The sequence below is a fragment of the Trachypithecus francoisi genome, unplaced genomic scaffold, assembly GCF_009764315.1.
Source record: "Trachypithecus francoisi isolate TF-2019V2 unplaced genomic scaffold, Tfra_2.0 Lachesis_group16, whole genome shotgun sequence".
In the NCBI taxonomy this organism is placed as follows: Eukaryota; Metazoa; Chordata; class Mammalia; order Primates; family Cercopithecidae; genus Trachypithecus; species Trachypithecus francoisi.
In genome coordinates this window covers 4143812-4170264 of record NW_022681461.1, presented here as the reverse complement: position 1 = coordinate 4170264, position 26453 = coordinate 4143812, and the positions used below count along the sequence as shown (strand labels likewise).

The following is a 26453-nucleotide window of genomic DNA, read 5'->3' as shown; positions in this document are numbered from 1 at the left end:
TTTCAGTTTGGGAAGATGAAAGGAGTTCTGTGGATAGATGATGGTCATGGTTGCACAGCAATGTGAATGTGCTTAATGCCAATGAACTGTACACTTAAAAATGGCTTAAATGGTAAATTTTATGTGTATTTTACCTCAATTTAAAACATAAAAAGAAATGAAAAGGAACATAAAACATAGATACTTAAGGCAAAAAACATTGTATATAATTTTTTTGAGACAAAAATGGGAGGAGGGGACCTTCTTCATATTTGCTGTTTCTTGCATGCAGCCCTGATTAAAACTCAGTAAGACCAGGCCGGGTGCAGTGGCTCACGCCTGTAATCCCAGCACTTTGGGAGGCCGAGGCCGGTGGATCACCCGAGGTCAGGAGTTTGAGACCAGTCTGGCCAACATAGTGAAACCCTGTCTCTACTAAAAATACAAAAATTAGCCAGGTGGGGTGGCGTGTGCCTGTAGTCCCAGCTACTTGGAAGGCTGAGGCAGGAGAATCACTTGAACCCAGAAGGCGAGGTTGCAGTGAGCTGAGATCATGCCACTGCACTCCAGCCTGGACCACAGAGCAAGACTCCATCTCAAACAAAACAAAACAAAACAATAAAAAAAACCTCAGTAAGACCATTGTATTTAAGATTTGTAGCAGTCGGCCGGGCGCGGTGGCTCAAGCCTGTAATCCCAGCACTTTGGGAGGCCGAGACGGGCGGATCACGAGGTCAGGAGATCGAGACCATCCTGGCTAATACGGTGAAACCCCGTCTCTACTAAAAATACAAAAACTAGCCGGGCGAGGTGGCGGGCGCCTGTAGTCCCAGCTACTCGGGAGGCTGAGGCAGGAGAATGGCGTAAACCCGGGAGGCGGAGCTTGCAGTGAGCTGAGATCTGGCCACTGCACTCCAGTCCGGGCTACAGAGCGAGACTCCGCCTCAAAAAAAAAAAAAAAAAAAAAAAAAAAAAAAAAAAAAAAAAAAAATTTGTAGCAGTCAATCATTGCAAAGGATGTGATTTTTGTCATTGCAAATATTGATGGTTTAATTAAATGAAACTTTCACGTCACTCTTTTATGTATCTCATCAAATATAAATACTATAGAAATGTAACATTCACTGTTTGTTCACCTTGAAATTGCATTTACATCCTACTTTTGCCACATTAATTTGACCATGATGTATATAAGCTCTCTGTGCCTCAGTTTCCCCTTCTCTAAATTGGGATAATTATTATTCCTGTCTCAGAATTTCTGTAACAGTAGATGAATTAAAGTGTGTGAGGTGCTTAGACCAATGCCTTGGCACCTAGTGAGCACATAAACTTTCCGCTTTGGGCTCCAACTGAAAATATATGTCAATGAGCTATCTAGAACCTCCCCTACTTGGTTTGTGTTCCCATGGATGAATATTAATTAATGCAAGAATGACTTAGTGCTCAGCACCAACTCTAACCCTGGGTTTTGTTAACTCAGATTTTAAGCACTGAGCATACTTCGCAGATGGGAACAGAAAGAGCTTTGTTAAGCATGTCATGGTTCTCTGAACTCCTTTTGAATTATTTGCCAGAGATCACGTAGTAATCTATCATCAGAAGTTATTTTTAGTGATCAGCTGGCAACCTGATTAGGTCATCCTTCAAGTTTATTGAATGCGAAGAACTGGGAACCGTTAGACTTCAGAAAGGTTTATGACTAAGTCATTATAGTTAGCCCTTCACTTTTTCACACCCAGACACACTCCTTGAGGTTGTGCCTCGTGCAGTGCTCCAGGGTTTGTGATTCAGGCAGTGCTGTTACTGAGAAGGGAAGGAGACTCCCATGCGGACCTGTTCTAGTTGAAGCTGAAGATTTGGAGATTGATTGTCCTTTAGCAGCCACTTCAGGGTGCACACATTTTGCTGTGGTTCTAGTGATGGTCCTACGCATTGCTTTTCTTGAGTCTGACTCCCGCTCACCTTGTGTTACCAACCCCATCTTCGGTTGTTTACCTGCTCCATGGACCTGCAGCTGCAGAGTGGCCAGGCAATGGTCTTTGCTTTTCATCTCGGGATTTGTCTTTCTTATTTATACCTAGAGTCTGCCTCCTGGGTATCCTGGCTTGAACAAAAAAATGAATGAATCCTGAAAATTGGTACTTAGCATGTACTTTCAGGGTTTAAATGCTTCACAAGAGTGAGGTTGTATCAAAAATCCCTGACCAGCTAGTTTTCAGTCTCCACAATTTAGTGTGCTATTTTTAATTACTCTAAAGTAAAACATTCTGATCATCCTGTTTTCATTTGTAATGACATCATCAAATGAAAGTAGAAAAGTAGAAAAACTGAATAAGAAATCACATGAGTCTTCTTAGCTCACATCATCCGGAATTTACCTAGAACCTCCCACTGGGCTTGTCCATATGATGGGCGACCACTCAGTAATCACCAGCCTTTCATTTCTGCCCCTCACCAGGTACATGGTGCAGTGGCCGGGAGCACGCATCCTGCGGCGTCAGGAGCTGGATGCCTTCCTGGCTCAGGCGCTGTCCCCCAAACTCTACGAGCCTGATCAGCTCCAGGAGCTCAAGGTAATTTGTCAGCCTCATTGCATTGTCTTGGACAGTCTCGCTTTGGATTTTGGTGTAATACAGCTAACTTTCAACAGGCAGAATTGCTAATTCTTTAAACTAATTGCTTTAGTCCACTAAACTAATAATACTAATATGATAAGAACTTGATCAATCGCCTTCATGGCAAAAGGAATATTCCTTTCTAGTTATGGATTTGCTATTCCCAGTTTGGAAGTGATTAGTCCCACGTTGTCAGAGAATGGTTTCCCCTTGTTTACCATTGGATGTTTATTCTTATGTATCACATCATGAAATAAACTTGCCTTTTATATTGTAGGGGGGATTCCAAACCCTGAGAGGGCTTGATCTTAAGAATTTTCTAACGTCTAGCAAGGATTCTTTTTCTTATTTCATTTCACTGTTCCTAATTACAACTTTAGTTTTCTCTAAAAAATATTCTTTGCCCCTCTACTATTATAAAATCCCTTATAAAAACCACTTGAAGTCAACGATGTTACATCATCATTTCTATCCCCTTTTAAGTCAGCATTTAACATCATATTCCTTTTAATTTTGCCTTCTAGTAATTCCTTTTGTTCTTTGTTTTCACAATATTGATTTTTCTCCAAGTTGTCACCTAATTTTTCAGTGTGAATATCTTTTTCAGTATACTTTCATTAGTTACCTGGTTCACATGGTTGTAATTGCTTTCTAATTTCCATATTAAATTTTAGAAAGTTCAAGACTTTTCAAAGCTAGTTAAATTAGTAGATCAGCCTTTTCTTTTCAATGTATAGGGTTTCGTTTTTTTCTTTGCCATCAGTTCTTTTGTTTTGTTTTATTTTGTTTTGTTTTATAGAGTTTGATTTGTAATCAGTTAATCTCTTTCCACAAAATTGCCTTCACCTTTAGATCTTTTTGGCATTCTTTATGAAGGCATTCTTTCCATAGAGGGGAATTTTAGGCTCACTTAATAGATTTTCAGTATTCAATAGCTGTTGCTTAATACATTTCTAGTTTTCCCTAAATTACCATGTTAAATTGCGTAATTTGATGTTAAGTGGCCCTCCTCAATTGTGTGGGGCCCACCTGAGACTTCTTATGACTTAGAAATAAGCTAAGTAAAAAAACCAAAACTTAGGAGAATTCACTTCAAATTGTATTCTTTACTTTGTAGATCAAGCTTTTCTGTTTGTTAGACAGAAATTATTATTTTTAATGTTTTTGAATTTACGTTTCTGTTTTCAATGTTTGGTCAGGTGTCCCCGTCAGGCAGTGTGGCTGGTGCTAAGTCAGGTCCTTTCCCGTGTCCTCACCTGGTTTGTCTCATCACCACCGTCTTCGTCACAGACTGTGCTTCAGGGGGTTGGAGATACTTTTGCTAGAGTGTGGTGCCATCCCTCTACCTCTACTCCTGTTTCTCTTATATAGATTATTACATCAGTATTGACATCCCAGTTCTGAAAATCAGACCGCCAGGTATCAGGTATGCCCACTAAGCCTTATTCACCATCAAGTTACTTTTACTCAAAGTTCATCTTATATCCCATATCCTTTTCATTTTTGGATCAACACATAGGATATAACTTTTGAAAAACAATCACACTCGAAGCTTTCATTTTGGTTCTTTTGAGATCTTAGTGCTTTCATGGTTTTCTCCTGGTTCTTCATCTAAAGCCAGACATTTGTAGAGATGTGCTCAGAAGGACGTATGTATGTATAGTAAACTTCAGTCTGACTCATCGATCCTCTGGGTCTTGCTTGTCTGGAGGTCGACAGTTCCCTTTAATAAGAGCAGCCTACACCTGTAAGTGCTTCATTTTCATGATTAGTGTAAATTCTGAAAGAGCTATAAGGAAAAATAGCATTTGTTGGGGGGAAAGGCAGTTATTTGCTTTTTTGTTTTTTAAGATTGAAGATCCTCTCAGCTATCATCAGATTGAGAATTGATAGGAATGATCATTATTTAAATGCTACAAAAATTCCTGTGCAGAGCTGAGGGTTCCAAAATTCAGTGATAGAAAATTAAATTATAAAATTGCATTTTCATTTAACCATTAAAATTTTTTGCAATATCAAAAGCAGCAAGAGTGCTTTGTTGTAATACACCATTTCATGGTTTGTGATATAGTCAACTCTTGAATGTTAATTGGTGTGTCTGGGCCTGCTACCCAGTTTGTGGATTGCCCAGACCCTGTTTCTCTTCTCCCATTTATCGCCCACTCTGTGGTTGGCCATCAGAGGAGGAAAAGAGGAAGGAAAAACCCAGTGATGACAGTTAGGACTCTTGTTAGCTTTTTCTGATGGGAGGTTTGGTGGGAAAAGACATTGAAACCATTAGTTACAATGAATTTTTAAGAATTTCATCTCATCCATGCTTTCTTCGTCCACCATGTCCATGAATAATTGAGAGTGTTCCATGTGGCTCCTTGAATACCTGTGACAGTGATTGATGACCCTCATTTTTCCTGTTATATTTTTTTAAGCCCTTCTCCTAGGTTACCAGCATGAATGTAATTAAGGTAAAATTAGCACTGACCCTGTGTTTTGAGGAGGGTGGGTAAAGGATGAGAAGGAACTTTGTACCATTATAGTATTTGTCCAGTATCTTTCTCCCTTGCCTTGACATCCCTATAATTGCCTTAAATTCTTTTAACAGTTTCACATGCCAAGTGCAGAATATAAAAGATGGAAAATGAAGAGCTTTAAAGACAGTATTAGGGGCGTGCAACATGTCTGTGATACGTGTAAGAATTATTTTGCATATAGGTAAATATGACAAATTGAAGTAAGAGTCTGTTGCCCAGTAATCAGATGTTGGACGAAGTAACTTTACTGGAATTTGGTTCTTGAGCTAATTGGTCAGAGAGATTAACTTCCATATTTGTATTTCCTATAAAGTCAGAATTTTTTGTCTGTATTTCTCTAGTTGAGGAACTTTGGATGATGTTGAATATTTTATCTCAATTAATAGAATGAGGTTAGAATGTGAGTATTGCAACCATTTTTATAATCAAGCGTTCAGATTTGGGTTCTCCCAATTACCAGCTCTGTGACCTTGAACCCTCTGGGACCCGTCTGTACAAGGGAGTACTCTTTCGAGGGGCCTGTGTTCTTTGTTGTTTAGAGATGGCAATGAGATAATGAAAAAGCAGCGCTTGATACATATTTCTTAAGTTCCCCATAAATATTAAATATTATTATTTATATAACATTTAGGGAAAGAAAAACACCACATAATGTAAGTTTAAAAAATTGTCAAAGGAAGCAAATTTACACTGCAATCAAGATTTTTATTCAGATTGTTTATGCAAGCTCTTATTCTAAGAACTTTTCTCTGTTAGATTAATGCTAATTGAATTATCTTGAAACTATAAATATCTTTTAAAAAATTCTTAAAAGTGTAATCCCTTAATGTTAAGGCCATTTAATACACACACACACACACACACACACACTCACTCACACACACACTGTAGCCTTGCTATATTCTTCCTGTCAGCAAATGTGGAGATTAATAGTTTTAACTAGGGTGCTTCTGTGCCGTCTACATCTGCTGCTTTTTCTTAAGTTTGGCATGCAGGTAGCCATTTGCCGGATGAGTGGTTTTGAGTTACATTGGATGTGATCATCACCAGCCCGTTCCTAAGAAACACCTGCAGGGGCTGGACGTTGTGGCTCATGCCTGTAATCCCAGTACTTTGGAGGCCAAGGCAGGCAGATCACATGAGGCTACGGGTTTGAGACCATCCTGGCCAACATGGTGAAAACCCAACTCTACTAATAAAGTACAAAAATTAGCCAGGCATGGTGGTGCACATCTTTAATCCCAGCTACTAGGGAGTCTGAGGCAGGAGACTCGCTTGAACCCAGGAGGCAGAGGTTGCAGTGAGCCAGGATTGCGCCATTGCACTCCAGCGTGGATGACAGAGTGAGACTCTGTTTCAAAACAACAACAACAACAACAACAACAAAAACCCGTTAGGGTGGTGCTGCATGTGCTTTCACAGAGGGTGTTGGTGGCATTTTATGTTTTGACAATTGGACATTTGGATAGCCAGGCAAACAACTTTATAGCGACATTTTCACTCCCTAATCCTTGACCTGGATTCTGTGTTCTCTGGTGTAGGGCAGAGAGAGGGGCACAGAGGCCCCTGGGCTAGAAGCAGCGGAGTCCCACCTGACTGGAAGGGATTTGTGGTCATCATTTCTGCAGTGCAAGGGGCCAAGAGATGGGTGTCCTATTATTCATGGGCCACACCTCTGCTTGGCCGCTTTCCAGCAGGGTGGGCTCCCTCTTTCTGCCTTGAGAATTCTCCCTTTCTGCAGCTCAGAGGTGGGGGTGGCTGGGGTCTAAATGAATCAAGTACATTTTCTCCATTTTGTTCTAGTATGACCTCTGTTCCTCCACTTTGCACGTAAATATAAAAATGCATCTAATTCTCTCACCCCAGCCCTACCTGCTCCCAAGGGAACATTTTTTAGTTCATTTCCCAACAACTACATGGGAAAAGGAGGAGCTGGTGATGTACAATAGGATCCAGAAGTGTAAACAGCTTTCATAAATCGGTGAACAGACCTCTCCAGGTTTTGGAAGGTTAACTGCATTGTGAAAATTTACAAAAAGGTTGGGAAACAGTGTTAGCTGATAATAGGGAATGTAACACAAACAACAAAAACAGCAGATGATCGTAAGTTTATTAGCATTTGGCACCAGAATGACCTTTTTCTCTTTAATGAAAAGGCCCTTTAACTTGCCACATATAGGCATTGCTTAGATTGATCTCCCATAAACATTGCATTCTTGAAAAGCCACCAAAGTCGGAAGACAAAAGCCAGAGCAAAGCTAAAATTTTATCCTTTATCCTGGATAATCCACAAACTAGGTCTTTCACACACAGATGATCAAGAGTTGACTGTACTCATGTTAGTGTTTCTTACTCTGCTTATCAGACCTAGAAGCGTGGGCTCTACGTACAGAAGGTAGGCACCCAGCTCTCAACACTGAGGGAAGTAGTCTGTGCAAATTCTAGTAGTATGTATGGTTCAAGAACCATATTTTTGTTGTCTTCTTTCATTTATAAGCTATCCGTTTCTCCAGAAGACATTTTGGCAGTCTTATTGATAAGTTGCAATTACAAACATTGACATATAAAATAATGTAAACATAGAGCACAAATTTATTTTAGAATGTAATTATACCAAATATTTTTTAATGTAACTATTTGAAAATGCAGAATCTTAATAGAGTGTTCAGTTTTGACACTCTTTCTGTTAATATGTTACCTGTGTGCAGATCTGAAATGTGAAGTGTTACTTCACAAAGAGACTGTGGAGCTCTGGACTCTGAGGAGACCACAGATCATTGCTCATTTTGTCACATGTCAGCCTTAAGCACAGTGTTACCCTACACTGCAGAACGCTTTATAAACTCAACCTGAAATACTTGAGTATGTTCATAAAATATTCTCTTAAATTCAAATGTGTTATATCACATAAGTATTTCTGTTCAGATGAGGCCAGTGTTAGGTCAATATAAGGTCTACTACTTAGTGGTGCTGTTTTGTTGAGGGATATTCTGTTAACTTTGGAGAGTTTTAGTAAGACATTGGAAGAATTTAATACTGTAGTACTCTTATTCCATAGAAATTACTCTTTTCAATTTAAAGATTGAGAACCTAGATCCCCGAGGAATTCAGCTATCAGCTCTCTTCATGAGTGGAGTAGACATGGCCTTGTTTGCAAATGATGCATGTGGACAGCCAATCCCCTGGGAACACTGTTGTCCTTGGATGTATTTTGATGGGAAGCTCTTCCAATCCAAACTCCTCAAAGCCAGCCGGGAAAAGACCCCACTCATCGACCTCTGTGATGGTCAGGTACGCTGGGGGGCCGGGGGCCTGCCTTTAACTGCAATGAAATAAAGCTCGTTGGCTAAATCTGTCATCTTTTGTACCCTATTTATCATCCTGTGTTTCAAGATTCTGTTTTAGGTTGGGCCTGGTGCTGAGTGTCACTAAACATCACTTCAGTACCCAGGATGAGCCAAGCTCCTGATACAACATTGTTTCTCCTTATTTGTGGTAGTAATGTTCCAAAATTCACCTCGAATGCCAAATGAGTGAACGCTGAACCATTGCTCCTAGGGGAAATACAAGGCACTGGTTTCCTTCAAGGCTCTGGACACATATTTTTGTCAACCAATCTATATAATCTTATTACCTGTGCATTTCGGTTTAAAGACACCTTATATAGTATGGATTGTTGACTCGTTCTTATTGAACTCACAGTCAGTAGCTTCTGTAACATGTATTTTCTCTGTAAGGCACATTACAGCCTCCTTGTGCATTTGGGAACACCAGACAGCACTTCAGCATTATTTATTTATTTATTTATTTATGAGACGGAGTTTCGCTCTTGTCGCCCAGGCTGGAGTGCAGTGGTGCAGTCTCGATTCACTGCAACCTCCACCTCCCAGGTTCAAGTGATTCTCCTGCTTCAGCCTCCCAAGTCGCTGGAGTTACAGGTGCCTGCCACCATGCTCAGCTAATTTTGGTATTTTTGGTAGAGACAGTGTTTTGCTGTGTTGGTCAGGCTGGTCTTGAACTCCTGACCTCAAGCAATTCACCGCCCCCCTTGGCCTCCCAAAGTGCTGGGATTACAGGCGTGAGCCACCGCACCCAGCCGGGGACCATTTTAAACAGTGAAATCACCAACAAAAAAGGACAAAAATGTGAAACACGTGGCACTTAACAAACTGAAAAGGATACTTGTTTTCAGTATGAGCTGAAACAAGAAGGCAAGCGTTCTCTTGTTTGACCTCAGCTGGGGTCAGCGCATCAGGCAACAAAAAGTTTTGCTGTGTTCTGCACAAGTCTGCAGATGACCAGAAAACTGCCATGAGTATTGATTTTTGTGGTTACAAATAAACATCGGCAAGTAGGCGAATTTGCAGATGTAGAATTCATGAATAAAGGGAACCAACTGTACAGTTGATAGATCTTATTTCTTTAGTGCTCATTTAAATTCAATTAAAACCCCCTGTGGATGGCATTTTCACATGCTGGTCCTTGACTTCCAGGCTGATCAGGCTGCCAAGGTAGAGAAGATGCGCCAGAGCGTCCTCGAGGGGCTCAGCTTCTCCCGGCAGAGCCACACGCTCCCTTTCCCGCCACCTCCTGCCCTGCCCTTCTACCCCACCTCTGCGTACCCCCGGCACTTTGGGCCTGTCCCACCCTCTCAGGGCAGGGGCAGAGGCTTTGCAGGTGAGTTGCTTGGGGTGTGTTCCTGTGGGTAACAGATGCCAGATTCCTGTAAAGAACGTGCAGCCCTTATAGGCAAGCCCATCTGCTGTGCTGACCTTGTCACTGTTGGTCTTGGAGGTCCCGCAGCAGCAGTTCTTCAAGTCCGTGAGGAGCAAGTTTGATCCTGGAGATAGGGGAGAGGGACCTGCTGATGCGAATGCAAAAGCTGCATCGTAAAATCTGTCAGTCAAGCTGAAAACTCTGCTCACATTTTAAGATATATTTTTTTCTCATGTGTAAGGGAAAATAAGCCCACCCAGGTCAGAGAGAGCCATTTTCCAGGACTCATCTCCCAGGGCGCATCCTGAGCCCCGTGCCAGTGCCCTGTTGAACGACCTGCTGCAGGGAGGGTGGCCTTACAATGCTGGTCCCCAGGGACCATGGGCACAGGACAGTGAGGTGACAAGAGGGGCCAGGAGACCCCTCCATGGCAGCTGGAGGAGGCAGGGGCCACTCTGCCCGAATGTCCAGCAGGGCCCTGAGTCCTGTCCCTTACACTTCTCCCCTCTCTCTCACCCCGGGTCCCACAGGCGTCTGTGGCTTTGGAGGCCCCTATGGGGAAACGGTAGCAACAGGCCCTTACCGTGCCTTCCGTGTGGCGGCAGCATCGGGACACTGCGGAGCCTTCTCAGGCAGTGACAGCAGCAGGACTAGCAAGTCCCAGGGCGGTAATTATACCTACCCCTTCCCAGAGCTTCTGCCTGCCAGCACTTCCTTCGCTCCATCGTCTGGCGCCTTCCTTCCTCTACTGTCCTCATGAGCCCTTCCTCCAGCAGAACAGCCTTTCTTCTGGGTCCCCGCTCTGGCCCTCACTGACCGCTCCTCCTGAGACTCGCTGCCCTCAGGGCTCGGCAGCGGCTCTGCTGTGGCCAGTCTCTCCTTTCAGGGTAGACCACTGAGTGTCCACCTAGAACAGAACCTTTCTGTGCACCTGGGTAACCTGACCATCGCCTCGTGTTCATAGGATGAGCTGCTGACTAATAGTGGCGTTTCTTTCCCAAGCAGCCATCTTTTGGTAAAGATTATCATGCTTGTATAGAACATTCTAATGGTCACAGAATTCCTGACATAAAAAGTCTGTCGCAGTTTGTTTCGCAGAAACATTTTTAAACAAAGATCTAATGTTGGGAATATAAACAAGGCAGTTTACTGTAGATTCCCAGTGCTTCTCTTTGCATTTGTATTCAGCTTGCAAAGGAGAAAAGGGCCTTAACATTTAGCCCAGGAAGCAGTGTCCTGTGACGGGGCTGTAATCGGAAGCCAGTCACCTGGGTCTTTGACCTCATCCCGCATTTTGGGACTGCAGATCTAAATCTGCCCATCAAGTCACATAACAGGACTGACTGTTCAGATGTGATTTTGGAGTCGCATTGAGGATGGGCAAGCCTTTCTCTCTTGATTAACAATGTTTTTCCAACTCAGTTCCATGGGATAGTTAGGGAGGCCAGCAAGGGAACTGTGCAGGAAGGTGACTCTTGCAGATTTGGCCGTGGGTCACCCCCTCTGTCTGCAGGTCGCCTCTCCTTTCCCTGGTGCAGCTGCATGCCTCTCTGCCTCCTCCGTCTGCAAACCGGCCTCCTGCAGGGTGCTACTCTGCTCTGTGACTGCTCCTTACGCAGCTCGCAGCCATGTTTCCTCTCTGCTTCTTGATTTGCTTCAGCTCCTTCTAGTGCCTTGAAACTGAGGCTGGCCCGTAGTTGGGATCAAAGATGGAGGGAGAGGGGAGATTGCACTATGGATAGTGTAGGGCAAGATGTGAATTTTTAGACTGGAATGATAAAAGGAACCTGCTTCCTAATTTTCTTAAAATTGTGTCTGGAACTCAGATTTGCACTGCCTAGTATAGTAGCTGCTGGCCACTGCTCTGTTGAGCACTTCAGCTCTGGCTAGAATGTGTAAAATACATATCAGATTTTAAAACTTAAAATGGGAAGCAGACTAAAATAGCTCATCAATTTTTTATCTTGGGCTAGGCACAGTGGCTCATGCCTGTAATCCCAGCACTTTGGGAGGCCAAGGAGAGAGAATTGCTTGAGGCAGGAGTTCAATACCAGCTTGGGCAATATAGTGAGACCCCTGCCTCTACAAAAAATTTTAAAAATTAGCCAGGTGTGGTGGTGCACACCTGTAGTCCCAGCTACTCAGGAGGCTGAGGTGGGAGGATCGCTTGAGCTGGGAGGTAAGGCTGCAGTGAGCCATGATTGTGCCACTGCACTCCAGCCTGGGTGACAGAGCAAGACCCTGTCTCAAAAAAAAAAAAATCTTGACTATATGTTGAAATAGTGTTATTTTTGATACACTGAGTTAAATACATTATTAAAACTTCTTTCCTCTGTTTCTTTGTACATTTTTCATGTGGCTACAAGAAAATATAAAGCTTGTTGTAGGTTTCTCTTGGACACTGCCGAATTGCCACAGCTAACACCAAGATGATAGCTTATTATTATCCATTTCCACTGTCAGAAAACAAGATGCTTGGGGGTCTGGTTTTATTTGCTTATTTTTTTGTTTTTAATCAGAAGTTTTGCTGCCAATTAGCAATTAGAGAATTTTCTTAGAAAGCTTATGATTTGCAGTAATCAAAAGAAGTTAGTAAATTCTATTTGTGACTTTGCTTATGGAAATTCTAATTTAAAAATACAATAAGAAATACAGGCTATATTTATTGATTCTATGATGTTCAGTTAAGGTAGTAAACCTGGAAGTATTTGCCTAAAGAGAAAAACATTCTGAGTTTGCAGATTTCCATCTTGGTAATATAGAAGGCATGCCATACGCACCTGATGACAACACTTTATTGAATCTGTTTCTCTCTGAAAAGGCTTGCACATTTGCGGTTGTAACCTAATTCAGTTGTCATGGGTTCTTCACAATAGTTTTAAGTCAAACAGTGTGCACATAGATACACTACAGAATAAAAAATTGTACAAAACAGGAGAAAGTAGCTTCATAGTAAATATAAACCAAAACTGAAAAGAAGTTTCTTGCTTTTATCTTTTTGCTATTCTTAATTCTGTGATTGTAAAGATTGTGTCTTTTCGTATATTTTTGTGTGCAGGAGTCCAACCTATACCTTCTCAGGGAGGCAAACTAGAAATAGCTGGCACTGTGGTTGGCCACTGGGCTGGGAGCAGGCGGGGCCGTGGGGGCCGGGGGCCTTTCCCCCTGCAGGTGGTTTCTGTCGGAGGACCAGCTAGAGGGTAAGTTCTGGGCCACGAAAATGTCTTTTGTATAAATAACGAAAACAGCTTCTAGCTTGCTTTTTTGACTTGGAAGTTTAGTAGGAACATTTTTATATCATTAGATACATTCTTTAATATCTATTTATTTGTATTAATAGATATTAATACAATATCTATTAATACAATATTTATATTACAAATATAAATACGTTTGTATTTATTTAATTAATTAGTTTTTATTTATTTAAGATGGGGTCTCACTGTCACCCAGGCTAGACTGCAGTGGCGCAATCACAGTTCAGTGTGGTCTTGATTTTCTGGGCTCCAGCAATCCTCCCACTTCAGCCTCCCGAGTAGCTGGGACCACAGTCATGTGCCACCATGTCTGGCTAATTCTTGTATTTTTGGTAAAGACGGTTTTGCCCTGTTGCCCAGGTTGGTCTTGAACTCATGAGCTCAACCAGTCCACCCACCTCGGCCTCGCAAAGTGCTGAGATTACAGGTGTGAGCCACTGCACACGGCCTTTAACATCATTTATATGTTTGCATAGGATCCCATTTATAGTATTATGTAATTATTTAATTAACCATTATTAAATAATTAACCATGCAATTTTCAATTAACCAGGTGCCTTAACAATTTTTTTGAAGTAGCTTTTTTTTTTTTTTTTTTTTTTTTTGAGACGGAGTCTGGCTCTGTCGCCCAGGCTGGAGTGCAGTGGCCGGATCTCAGCTCACTGCAATCTCCGCCTCCCAGGTTTACGCCATTCTCCTGCCTCAGCCTCCCGAGTAGCTGGGACTACAGGCGCCTGCCACCTCGCCTGGCTAGTTTTTTTTTGTATTTTTTAGTAGAGACAGGGTTTCACGGTGTTAGCCAGGATGGTCTCGATCTCCTGACCTCGTGATCCGCCCGTCTCGGCCTCCCAAAGTGCTGGGATTACAGGCTTGAGCCACCGCGCCCGGCCTGAAGTAGCATTTTTAAAGTATTAGTTTTCAAATCAAATGCATTGGGTATGGGGGATGTAGCTCAGGGGTAGAGCATTTGACTGCAAATGTATTGGATATAAACCAAAAAAATAAGATTGATTGTTTGGAATAAATCTTCCCTATAATCATACTTAACCTATTTATGCCTAGCGTTCCATTATTGGAACGCGAAGCATGTGGGAGTTATTTATGTCCTACTGCTCAAGGTCATCACCAAAGTCTGATTGCAAAAATTCAAAAAATGGCAACTTCCGGCATCAATGGGTTAATTCAGTGCTTCATAAAGTGTAAGACTGGATGGCTTCAAAATCATTTGATACTATCTTAAATGTCTGTAACAGATTTAAGTGTTTACTGTTGTCCTTTTTAATTCATTTAGGCGTCCAAGAGGAGTTATTTCAACCCCAGTGATTAGAACATTTGGAAGAGGTGGAAGGTACTATGGCAGAGGTTACAAAAACCAGGCAGCAATTCAGGTAAGAAGACAACATGATGTTTGTGCCAGTTCAGTGCCCTCAGGGATGTCTCCTGTCTGAGCTTGCACTTCTAGTGCCTGTGCTCAGACAGAAGGGCTGTGAGGGTAATGTTTTAGCTGTCAAGCATCTAACACAGTAACTGGCACACAGCTGCTCACCACATGTCCATTTCCTAGAGCCCAGATCATTTTGCTATTGAGTGCCTCTTCAGGTGGTCTCTCCCCTTTGCCATGACCCTGTGTCTCTGGTGGCTTCCCGCCTGGTGTGACACGATGGGCTGGGCTCACCTTGGGCATTGCCTGGCCCTGACGGAGCTGGAACAGCCACTTTTAGTTTCTTTTTTTTTTTTTTTGAGATGGAGTCTTGCTCTGTTGCGCAGGCTGGAGTGCAGTGGCCCAGTCTTTGCTCACTGCAACCTCCATGTCCTGGGTTCAAGCGATTCTCCTGCCTCAGCCTCCCAAGTAGCTGGGACTACAGGTGCGTGCCACCACGCCTGACTAATTTTTGTATTTTTAGTAGAGTTGGAGTTTCACCATGTTGGCCAGGTTGGTCTCGAACTCCTGACCTCAGGTGATCTGCCTGCCTTGGCCTCCCAAAGTACTGGGATTACAGGCATGAGCCACCATGCCCAGCAGTCCTGCTATGTTTTTATGTTTTGTATTACTTGTCTCAAGATTCAAAGAAAATGATGATAGCATTGATTGATGGAGAAGGTGTGTTAGTATTTCTGAAATTTTAGGGTTGGAAGCTAAAATAGAGGCTGTTGTAGGAGAGTATGTGGGGACCCTTGGTTTATGGAGGTCATTCCTTAGGCAAGGGTCACATCTCCATCTGGTTGAGTGAATGGATTTTGTCATCAACAAGGCAAATACCCTGGTTTTCAGAATAGGAGGCTAGAAGATGCTGGAAGTTACCACCATCTTTGTTGGGAAGGGGATGCGATGACGAGAGCTGGAAGATTCCTGTTCTCGTCTGTAAAATGAACGTTTGAAGGTGAAAACCATCCATGTTTTCTTCAGCACCGAGTCAGTCTATGACAGTGGCTCTCAGCCCTGGTGATTGGCCTCCAAGGGACATTTGGAGACGCTGATTGTCACGACTTGGTGTGGGCACTGGCTTTTAATGAGTGAAGCCTAGAGATGCTGCTAAACACCCGATGGTGTATGGGACAGGCCCATCACCGAGAGGGAACAGAGCCACCGTATTACATGCTAAGGTTGAGCCCTGGTCTAATGATAGAAGCAATTCAAGATCTGTCTTCACTGCCTTCACAGAGAGCCATGTCTTTCAGAAAATGTGCTGGATTAGTCTCAAGGACCACTTTTTTTTCAGAGAATTATTTTTAAATCTATTCAGAGGAGTGGGGAAGACCTATTCAAAGAGCTGTTTCACAAACACGTGGTAATTATCAGTGCAGATTTCTTGTGGAGGTTCCCTAGCAATGAGTATAGTTCCCCAGTAGAAATGGGGTATGTGCACTACTGCATGTCACAGGCAGATGTGGGAGACCTGTTTGTTTTGTGGCGGTGGGAACAGTCGCAGTTTTAGAGAAGACTTATTGAGGGGCGTTTGTTACTTTAAACAATTTGGTGCCATTCAAAGGATTAGACAGATCTCCTGAAGGGGGAATTTTCCCTCATTTTCAGGATATTAACTACAGAGAGTTGAGGGAAGGGGCCATGGAGGGAACTGACTGAGACAGGTAGAGCGTCTACCGCCCAAAAGTCAAAGCAAAGACAGGGTTAGATGGACTCAGCTGGGCATTTTCTGCTCTTGAATCTTCAGAGTGTCATTAGGCCAAAATTTGCATCCTCCCTCTTCTGTTTATCAGAAACCACCTTCTCATTTGTTGTCCTTCATTTTAAACAGGGCAGACCTCCTTACGCTGCTTCAGCAGAAGAAGTGGCCAAAGAACTTAAGTCAAAATCTGGGGAATCGAAGTCCTCTGCTATGTCTTCAGACGGGTCCCTGGCTGAAAACGGAGTGATGGCCGAGGAGAAACCGGCTCCCCAGATGAACGGGAGCACGGGTGACGCCAGGGCCCCCAGCCACTCTGAAAGTGCCTTGAATAATGACTCTAAAACGTGCAATACAAATCCTCATTTAAATGCACTAAGTACAGACAGCGCTTGCCGCAGAGAAGCTGCTCTGGAGGCAGCTGTCTTAAATAAAGAAGAGTAAACTTATTTTTTATAGAGGGTGAAGGATGCTGGAAGGGTAAGGATTTAGGAATATCTGGAGAGAAAGAGAGCCTGCAGTTATGTACATTTTGTCCTTTCCGTAAGAAAAAATGAGGACTTTGGAAATTCAGATCCCTCTTTGATATCAGAGATTTAAACAACACATTTTTAGTTTTAACCAGTTGTAGTCAAAATGCTACAATAAAACAAAAAAGAGAAAGAAAATGAAGAGCATTTGACTCCCGCACTTAAAATGAAGTACACATAAAAGTTTAAACTGGTTATGACAAAAGCCTCTAGTTGTGTTTCTTGAACTATAAAGAAAACAAATTTTGGCAGTCTTTAAGTATATATAGCTTAAAATATAATTTTTAGCATTTGGCACCATATGTATGCCATTATATTTGATTTTGCATTACTGTTTCACAATGAAGCTTTCTTTAAGGCTTTGATTTTTATGATTATGAAAGAAATAAGGCACAACCACAGTTTTTCTTTCTTAAATTTCATCACTGTTGATGTGGTTCTTTTGTGTTAAAAAAAAAAAGTGCAACTATCAAAACTAAAAAATTATAGAGTAATATTGCCGTTCTGCTGATTTTAAATAGACAATACATCATACATACTTTACAAGCAAGTTAAATGGAGATAAAGTTGAAATCTTAGAAGATGCAAATGACCTTTCAAAATCAACACAATGTGTTCTGAAACTTTCGTGACTAATACCATGCATCTGTGATCAATGAACTATGTGGTTTTGAATCGGATGTAGACCATTAGTACTACTACTTGAGCTAAACTTCTGCATGGTTCATAATTTTTAAAGTGTGTAGTTAATATGCATGTTATCGTCCTTTCTTCCATTCTTACCAGTATGTGCCCATTTGCAAAACAAAAATGCTAATAATCAGTAATAGTCCTATAAAAGATGTTAACTCTGTTTAGTCATTGACTGATCTTGCTCTAACCTTAAAATTTTGTGATTATTGACCTCTGTTGCATTTATTCTAAAGCCCCCCAAAAATTATCTAGCCGTTTCGAATATCAACATTACCCTGGTGTATTCACTGCTGTATGCATTATTGTTCTTTGTTGCTGTTTTATGCCTTCATATTAGCAAATATGAAATTCTGTGAAAAAAAACCCTTTGATCTTAAAAAAACAAAAAAAACCACCCCCCCCTTCTGTAGCAGGAAACAAATTGCTTGTTCTTGAGAACTTTCCCATCAAGAATTTAGTAGAAGCAGGTATACTTCTATCATTTTGATGTTTTTGTTAATGTTTCCAAACAATGTACTTTGAAATCAGAATCACTTCTTATCGTTTTCATATACTTCTGATGCTCTTCATCACATTAGTGATCAGAAATGAGGTGTAATTCCCCAACCCCTGCCCGCAAGAGCTAAGTAGGATCTTACTGTAAGTTGAAGGGAGTTTTGCCCTAACTCATGGATTGTGCAAGAATGAACTGCTGTTGGGTTTGATTGACTGTCGATGGATTGTGGTGTGGTGTATCTGAAGGCTATTGAATGCAACTTACAATGCTTAATAAAAATCTTTATTCTTTTAGTATAAAGTATGGCGTGGCTTTTAAATTCACTTGTAAAAGCTAATTTTATCGAGGTTTAATTCAAATCGAAACGACGACTGAAAAGATGAGAAAACCAAAGTTTAAAACTATTTTACCTTTTCAAAGTAATTCCAGGTTTCCGGCTTAGAGGAACATTAATATATGATTAATTTGCTTGATAGCTAAATTTCAAGCAACCAAGGGGATTAAAAAAAATTCTGATAAAGCGGACTTACAGAAAAGGTTTTTTTAAGCCCCGAGGAAGCAATACATTTGACTCCACCACGTTTTAAAAGCTGGATGTTACAAGTATAGTCCGTTTTTCATGCTATCCTTTTGACTGAAAGGCTCTTCTCTGCAGCCTGATACGAGGTCCCCGTACCCAGGTCCGCCGAACGCCTCCGGAAAGCGTCCCGTGCTGCCCCCTAGCGGCAGATGGTGGGCTAACGGCGCCGGAGGCGGCCAGCAGAGCCGCGGCGATCCCGCTCGAGGGAGGGGCTGGCGCTCGCCCGGGGGCGCGTCTCCTTCCTGTGGAAGGGCGGGGCGGGGCCTTGCGTGGCGCTTCCCAGTCCGCCACCGCGCAGGCCCCGGTGCGCGCGCAGCTCGCGGGGCGGGGCCGTGTCGGTGAGGCCTACTCCCGGCTCTTTCCTCCCGGCGGCCGAGCCTGCGCCGTGAAGCCCGTTCTGTGTGTGAGGCCGGCGCCGGGCCCAGCAGAGACCCGTGTGTCCCGAGAGGGACCGAGCAGACCCCGGGAGCCCGAGTGCCAGCAAGGCCCGAGCCGAGCCAGTTTCTCCAACTAACACCCTGAGAGCTCTCCTGGTCCTGGCTGTTCAGACCTCAGACGAATTTACCCCTGCTTTTTATGGGGCAGGCTTTTATGGGGCGGGCTTTCAGAGTTTGAAGGAAGTGAAGCCAGTATCACTCACTCCAGGGCCTCCTCCTACCCTGACTCGCCCGTCCCTGACGGTGGCCCTCTGTTTCGAGCCTGCGGCTGAGTCCCTCCGCGCCAGCCTTCCGGTGGCGGGCCACCCAGCCCATCTCTGTGCTGTGGGAAGATGGGGGCGCCCGGACGTCTCGGTCTTTCAAAAACACGATTCCACTGAGGACCCTGCCTGTGACGGGAACAAGTCTAACCCACTCTGGATCGCACATGCCTGGCACGGGGACAGCGTCGTGGAGGAACACGTTCCAGGCCCACCAGCTTCCACCACCCATTGCTAGGCAGTGCCTCTCCCACCATGACAACCATGCGCTTTTCTTCCCTCTCTCAAGGGGCAGGTCCACCCCACTTGAGAATAGCAAACTGACGGGGACAGCCCTCTGGCTTTAAGAGGGGAGAGGGACAGGCTTCTAAACAGCACAGTCTAAGCAGCAGGAGCGCGCGCATGTCAAGGGTCCCTCTCTGCTCCCTGACAAGCAGGTGCTCCTTCCTGCCGGTGGCTCTCGTCTTAGTTGCAATTGCTGTAGGTGAGAGAGCAGCACAGCTTGCTCCAGGTCACTCGCAGCAGGGACTGGGCTGCAATCCAACCCTTAGCTCCAGGTTGGGTCTGTCCACCCGCTCCTAAAGCCCCAGGAGGTGCAGGCTTGGGCATTAAGGAGAGAGGAAGGGAGAGGGTGCTGGGGCTCCAGCGACCCTGTGGCTGGAACAAGGAGACCCAGGACACCCCTCCTTGCTGGAGCCATGCTGGCCACTCCTCCCACACCGCCAGAATTGCAGAGGAAGGCCCAAGGGCCAGTGACTGTGGGTGACGCTGGTGCGGCTGGACTGAACGCTGGTGCTGATGTTTTGCCTTCCTGGCAGCATGATATCCTGGGGCAAGTCGTATGCCCTCCCGCCTGGCCATTTATTCTTTTCCTTTTCAAAAATAGGTTTTACTTTTTTTTTTTTCTTGTTTCAAAAGCAGTATGTGTTTATTGTGGTAAGTTTAAAAAATACTGGCTAGATACACAAAAAGGAAAAGAAGTCCCCAGTAATTCCTCCATCCTGAGACACCTGTTTTTAACATTTAGTCTCTCTCCTTCTATGCAATATATAGATTTTTTTCTTATACAAAAAAAATCATGTTAATATTTTGTAACATTTCCCCCACTTAGCATCATTTGATGATTGCCTTTCCCTAACATACCATATCCTGTCATAGTCCCACAGACTCCACGGTGGGGCTGCACCGTAACATATTCAGTCTTTCCCCACCAGCATGGTTGGACATGTCCTTGTTCTGCAAGCACTTGGGGAGAGTCCATGTCAGGTCCAGCCCTAGGCCCCATGGGACAGAAGATGTCAAGGCCCCTGCCTTTCTGGCATTTACATTTGAGTAGGGGGACAACATACATGTGTACAAGTAAGAATATATCAAGCAAGAAAATGAGAAAAAGAAGATGGGGAGATGGGTGGCACGGGCAAATGATGCAGCCGTGAGTGGAGGCTATCTGGGAATACACAGCTGGGCCAGGAGCAGCGGATGGAGCACCCAGCCGAGGAGAATCCGTGGAGAGCGGAGAAGCCCATGGCCACCCTGCGGGCAGGGCTTGCTGTGTCCTCCAGTGCTGTGGTGTGTTGAAGGCTTTGGGGCAGGACGGGTTGTGCTTGGATGCCCAGTGGGCTCCAGGTATCCACGCTACCCTGTAGGTGAGTCTTGCGAGGACCAGTGTCATTATTCCTGGTTAGCATTTCACCAGAAGGATCTCCCAGTGGGGAAGAGTGAGGGAAGGGAGTCTTTTGGTGCTCCTGCTGACTTAGCCCTGAAATGCTGCTTGGTATGCGGGGTCCACAAGCTGTTGGTCTGTACTAGCCTGGCTGCTGGGCTCAGTCAGGGCACTGGTGTTTGCCAATTTGACAGGTTAAAAAATGGGTTTTTATTTGCATGACTTTGATTTCTAGTGAGGGTGAACATTTCCTCTTACATTTAATTTGCCCATAATTTCTTCATTTTTCAATTGACAGAGAACTTCTAATGTCTCTCTTGGCTGTTTCATGATCTCCCAAACAATCAGGCCAAAGGTAAGAATTTTAAGAAATAATTCACTGTCTCTACCTTCCTCTGTATCATCACCAACAAGGACCAAGGTAGTGCTCGTCTGCTCTACCTTCCAGGACACCCCTCCTTGCCCTGCATTCCTTCTCCCTGCTCAGAGGGAACCCACCTCTGCATTGCATGGGGCAGACAGCAGAATACATGTGTTTTATGACGGACGCTAACCTTAGGGGTGACTCTCATCCCTCCCTCCGTGTTATTCTACTTTCAGTTCTTCTGAGAATGCACTAATTTCTTGTTAGCCCCAACTCCCTACCCCTACTCACTATATCTTGGACAAAGTCCTTTGCTACTTAGCTCCTCATGCTGTGGAGTAGACGGTGCAGAGGCCTTTTTGCCAGGAGCCTGCTGCTGGCCAGCCTGCCAGCCCTGCCCTCATCCTCCCCACCTTGGTCCCAAGCTGTCTGGTGACTCCTCCCTGTACCCCAGGGAAGCCTCCAGTCTTGGCCCTAACACAGCTCAGGCTAAGTTGACCAAAGACCTGCAGATGGGGCAAAATAGGCTTTTCATTAATGTGCTTTGCCCTGTGCTGAACTGGCTGTGGGACTTCACCAGAGTTGGTAAAGGACAGTCATGTGAAAGTGCACTCAAGAAAAAATAAAAATGCAACAGCAGTGGTAGTAAGTTCTATGACGGACAAATGCAGAGGAAATGAGGGATTTACATGGGTGGGGGTAGGAGGAAGGTGTCAGGGAAACCTCTCTGAAAAACGGCCTAGAGGGGCAGGTGGGAGCTATCCAAGCAGATTCCAGGCACCTGGGGTGGACCAGGATGTCCTTTTCCCATGCTGTGCCCAGCAAGTTCCATCAGTTCAGGAAGCAAACAGCTGGAAGCACCTGTGTAGACCCATCCTGACCTCATGAAACCGTGCCTGCTCCTAGCATTTGTGCATGTCCATCCCCACAAACTCAACCGATGCCAGTATGGGCTACAGGGAGGGTCACATCAGTCCCAGTTTGCCCAGGATAGCCTCAGTTTGCCCCTGTTCTGGTGCTTTATTAACAGCACCCTTTTGGATACTAGTAAATAATGTGGTCACCTGGCTCAGAGACTTGTCCACAAGCTCACTGCATCCAAACATCACAGGACCATCCTAGAGATGGTCAACAAGGAGGGTCACTTTCATATCTGTCAGAAAAGCCCAGATGGCTTAAAAAATTTCCCCAGGTACTCCAAGAAGGGGCCCAGTCTTCGAAGTTTCTATGCAGTGACCAAATCGACTCATCTTTCACAAATACACAAATACACACCCAGCCTCGAGCTGGTATTTCCTTTCTAACATCTTCCACCCCCTATCAATTATTAGTTACCTGTCTCTTGCTCTGGCCTATGGAATCTATGGAGGTAGGAATGTTTCTGCCTTGTTCACTCTATGAAACCTGCATTGGTTGTGTGCCAACAAAATAACCTAGATTAAATGGACAAATTTCTAGACATACAAAACTTTCCAAGACTGAATGATGCAGAAACAAAAAATCTCAACAGACCCACAACTAGTAAGGAGATTGGATCACTAATCAACAACCTCACAACAAAGAAAAGGCCAGGAACAGATGGCTACACTGGTGAATTGTACTAAACATTTAAAGAAAAACTAGTACCCGTCCTTTTCAAACTCTTACAGAAAATTGAAGAGGAGGGAATACTTTCAAGTTCTTTCGATGAGGCCATGATTACCATGATACCAAAGCCAGACAAAGATACTAGAACGCTACAGACCAATATTCCTTATGAATATTGATGCCAAAATCCTCAATAAAATACTTGCAAACTGAATTCAGTAGCATATTAAAAGGATCATATGCCATGACCAAGTGGGATTTATTCCCAGAATGCAAGGATGTTTCAGCATCTAAAAATCAATCAATGTAATACACATGTTAACAGAATGAGCAATAAAAACCTACACGGTCATCTCAATTAATGTAGAAAAAGCATTTCACAAAATTCAACACCCTTCCTTGATTAAAAAATTAAATACACTAGGAATAGAAGGAAACTTCCTCAACATAGTAGAAGCCACATGTGAAAAGCTGACAGCTAAAATCTTACTCAATGGTGAAGAGCTGAAAGCATTTCCTGTAAGATCAGGAAGAAGGCAAGGATGCCCACTCTCACTACTTCTATTCATTATAGTACCGGAAGTCCTAGCCAGAGCAATTACACAAGAAAAAGGAAAAGAGAGAAAAAAAAAAAAGGCATCCAAATTGGAAAAGAAGTAAAATTATCTGTTCATAGATGACATGATCTTATATCATCATGTAAGATCATCAAGATATAGGAAGCCTAAAGAGTCCACAGACATAAAACCATCCCAAAACCTATGAATTTAGTAAAGAGCAAGATACAAAATCAACATATGAAAATTAGTTGGCTGGACATGGTGGCTCATGCCTATAATCCCAGCACTTTGGGAGGCCGAGACGGGCGGATCACGAGATCAGGAGATTGAGACCATCCTGGCTAACACGGTGAAACCCTGACTCTACTAAAAATACAGAAAAAAATTAGCTGGGCATAGTGGCCGGTGCCTATAGTCCCAGTTACTCGGGAGGCTGAGGCAGGAGAATGGCATGAACCCACGAGGCGGAGGTTGCAGTGAGCCGAGATGGCACCACCGCACTCCAGCCTGGGCAACTGAGTTGAGACTCTGTCTCAAAAAAAAAAAAAAAAAAAAAAAATTAGTTTTGTTTCCATACACTAACAATGAACAATCTTAAAACAGCCAGGTGCGGTGGCTTACACCTATAATCCCAGCACTTTGGAAGGCCAAGGCAGGCGGATTGCCTGAGGTCAGGAGTTCGAGGCCAGCCTGGCCAACATGGGGAAACCCTGTGTCTACTAAAAATACAAAAATTAGTCAGGTGTGGTGGTACATGCCTGTTATCCCAGCTACTCGGGAAGCTGAGGCAGGAGAATCACCTGAGTCTGGCAGGTGGAGGCTGCAGTGAGCCGAGATCATGCCACTGCACTCCAGCCTGGGTGACAGAGCAAGATTCCATCTTTAAAAAAAAAAAAATCTGAAAAAGAAATTATGAAAAAAATCCATTTATAATAGCATCAAAAAGAATAAAATACTCAGGAATAAACTTAGCCAAGGAGACAAAAAACTTGTACACTGAAAATGAAAAACTACCAAACACTGCTGAAAGCAATTTAAAAAGACACAAATAAATGAAAAGACAGCCTGTGTCTATGGATTATATGACTTATTGTTAAAAGGTCAATCTCTTAAAAGCAATCTACAGATTTACTGCAATCCTTATGAAAATCTTAACAATGTTTTCTTGCAGAAATAAATTTTCTAAAGGAAAAATCCACTCTAGAAATCATATGGAATCTCAAGGGACCCCAAGTAGCCAAAATGGTCTTAAAAAAAGAACAAAGTTGGAGATCTCACACTTCCTGATTTCACACTTAGTACAAAACTACAGTAATCAAAACTGTGTGGTACTGACATTCAGACAGACATATAGACAGACAAAATACAATAGAGAGCCAAGAAATAAACCCTCACATATATAGGATCAAATGATTTTCAACAAGGGGCCAAGACAATTCAGTGAGAAAAGGACAATATTTCTAACATGATGCTGTGAAAACAAGATATTCACATGCAAAACAATGAAGTTAGGTCCTTACTTTACATCATTTACAAAAATTAAAACGAATCGAAGACCTAAATGTAAGAGCTAAAACTGTAAAACTGAGAGAGAAAACTAGGGAAAATGCTTCATAACATTGGATTGACAATGATTACTTGGATATGAAACAAAAAACACAGGCAAAACAGGAGAAAAAATAGATAATTTAGACTTTACCAAAGTTTAAAACTTCTGTGCAAAGGACACAACAGGGTGAAAAGGCAATCTATGGAATGAGAGAAAATATTTGCAAATCATGTATCTGATACAGGGATTAATACCCAGACTATATAAATGGCTCCTAAAACTCAACAACCAGAAAACAACTCAATTCAAAAATGGGCAAAGAGGCCAAGCAAGGTGGTTCATGCCTATAATCCAGCATTTTGGGAGGCTGAGGCAGGAGGACTGCTTGAGGCCAGGAGTTGGAGAACAGACTGGGCAACATAAGGAGACCCCATCTCTACAAAAAATTAGCTGGATGTGGTGGTGCCTGTCTGTAGTCCCTGCTATTTGGGATCTCTTGAGCCCGGAAGTTCGAGGCTGCAGTGAGCTATAATCATACCACTGTACTCCAGCCTGGGTGATGGACCAAGACCCTGTCTCTCTCTATTAAAAAAAAAAAGAAGAAGAAAAAAAAAAAGGCTAAGAATTTGAATAGATGTTTCTCCATTAAGCACATGAAAAGATGTTCAACATCACTAGTCATTAGGGAAATGCAAATCAAAACCGCAATGAGATCCCACTTCACACTCATTAAACATGACTTTTACCAAATAAAAACAAAAACAGCAACAACAAAAAAACCAAGACAAATACAAAACAGAAAATAATCAGTGTTGATGCAGATGTGGAGTAACTGGAACTCTTGTGCATTGAATCTGGTGGGAATGTAAAATAGTATAGCCATTGTGGAAAATGGTATGGCAGTTCCTCAAAAAATACAAAAATTGAATCACCATGTGATCTAGCAGTTCCACTTCTGGATATATATCCAAAAGAAGTGAAAGCAGGGACTCCAACAGTTATCTGCATGCTGATGTTCATAGCAGCATTATTCACAATAGCCAAAGGATGGATGCCACCCAAGTATCCACTGGCAGATGAATGGAGAAACAAAGGGTGGCACATACATACAATGGAATATTATTCAGTCTTAAAAAGGAAGCAAATTCTGACTCATGCTACAATGGGGATGCAGCTTGAGGACATTATGTTAAGTGAAATAAACTGGTCACAAAAGGACAAATACTGTATGATTCCACTTATATAAGATACCTACAGGAGTCAAATTCATAGAGACAAAAAGCAAATGGTGGCTGCCAGGGACTGGAGGAGGAGGGGTTTGGTGTTTATAAGGGACAGAGTTTCCACTGGGGACCGTGGAAAAATTTCTGGAGATGGATGGCGGTGGTGGTTGCACAACAGTGTGAATGTACTTATTACCACCAAACTGTGCATTAAAAATGGTTAAAATGGTAAGCTTTATATTATGTATATGTAACCCCAATTTTACCAAAAAACCTGCATTTGCACTCAAC

At 43.2% G+C, this 26453-nt stretch overlaps 1 protein-coding gene across 1 annotated transcript in view; it reads left to right on the top strand.

Moving 5' to 3' along the window:
* FAM120A (family with sequence similarity 120A) overlaps positions 1–18239 on the top strand; it is a 117596-nt gene extending 99357 nt beyond the window's left edge. The window contains 7 exon segments of the mRNA XM_033236707.1: positions 2438–2552; positions 8204–8413; positions 9616–9799; positions 10369–10506; positions 12897–13038; positions 14387–14483; positions 16353–18239. Coding sequence (XP_033092598.1) covers positions 2438–2552; positions 8204–8413; positions 9616–9799; positions 10369–10506; positions 12897–13038; positions 14387–14483; positions 16353–16664 — 1198 coding nt within the window. The 3' untranslated portion in view covers positions 16665–18239.
* Positions 18240–26453: the final 8214 nt, after the last annotated feature.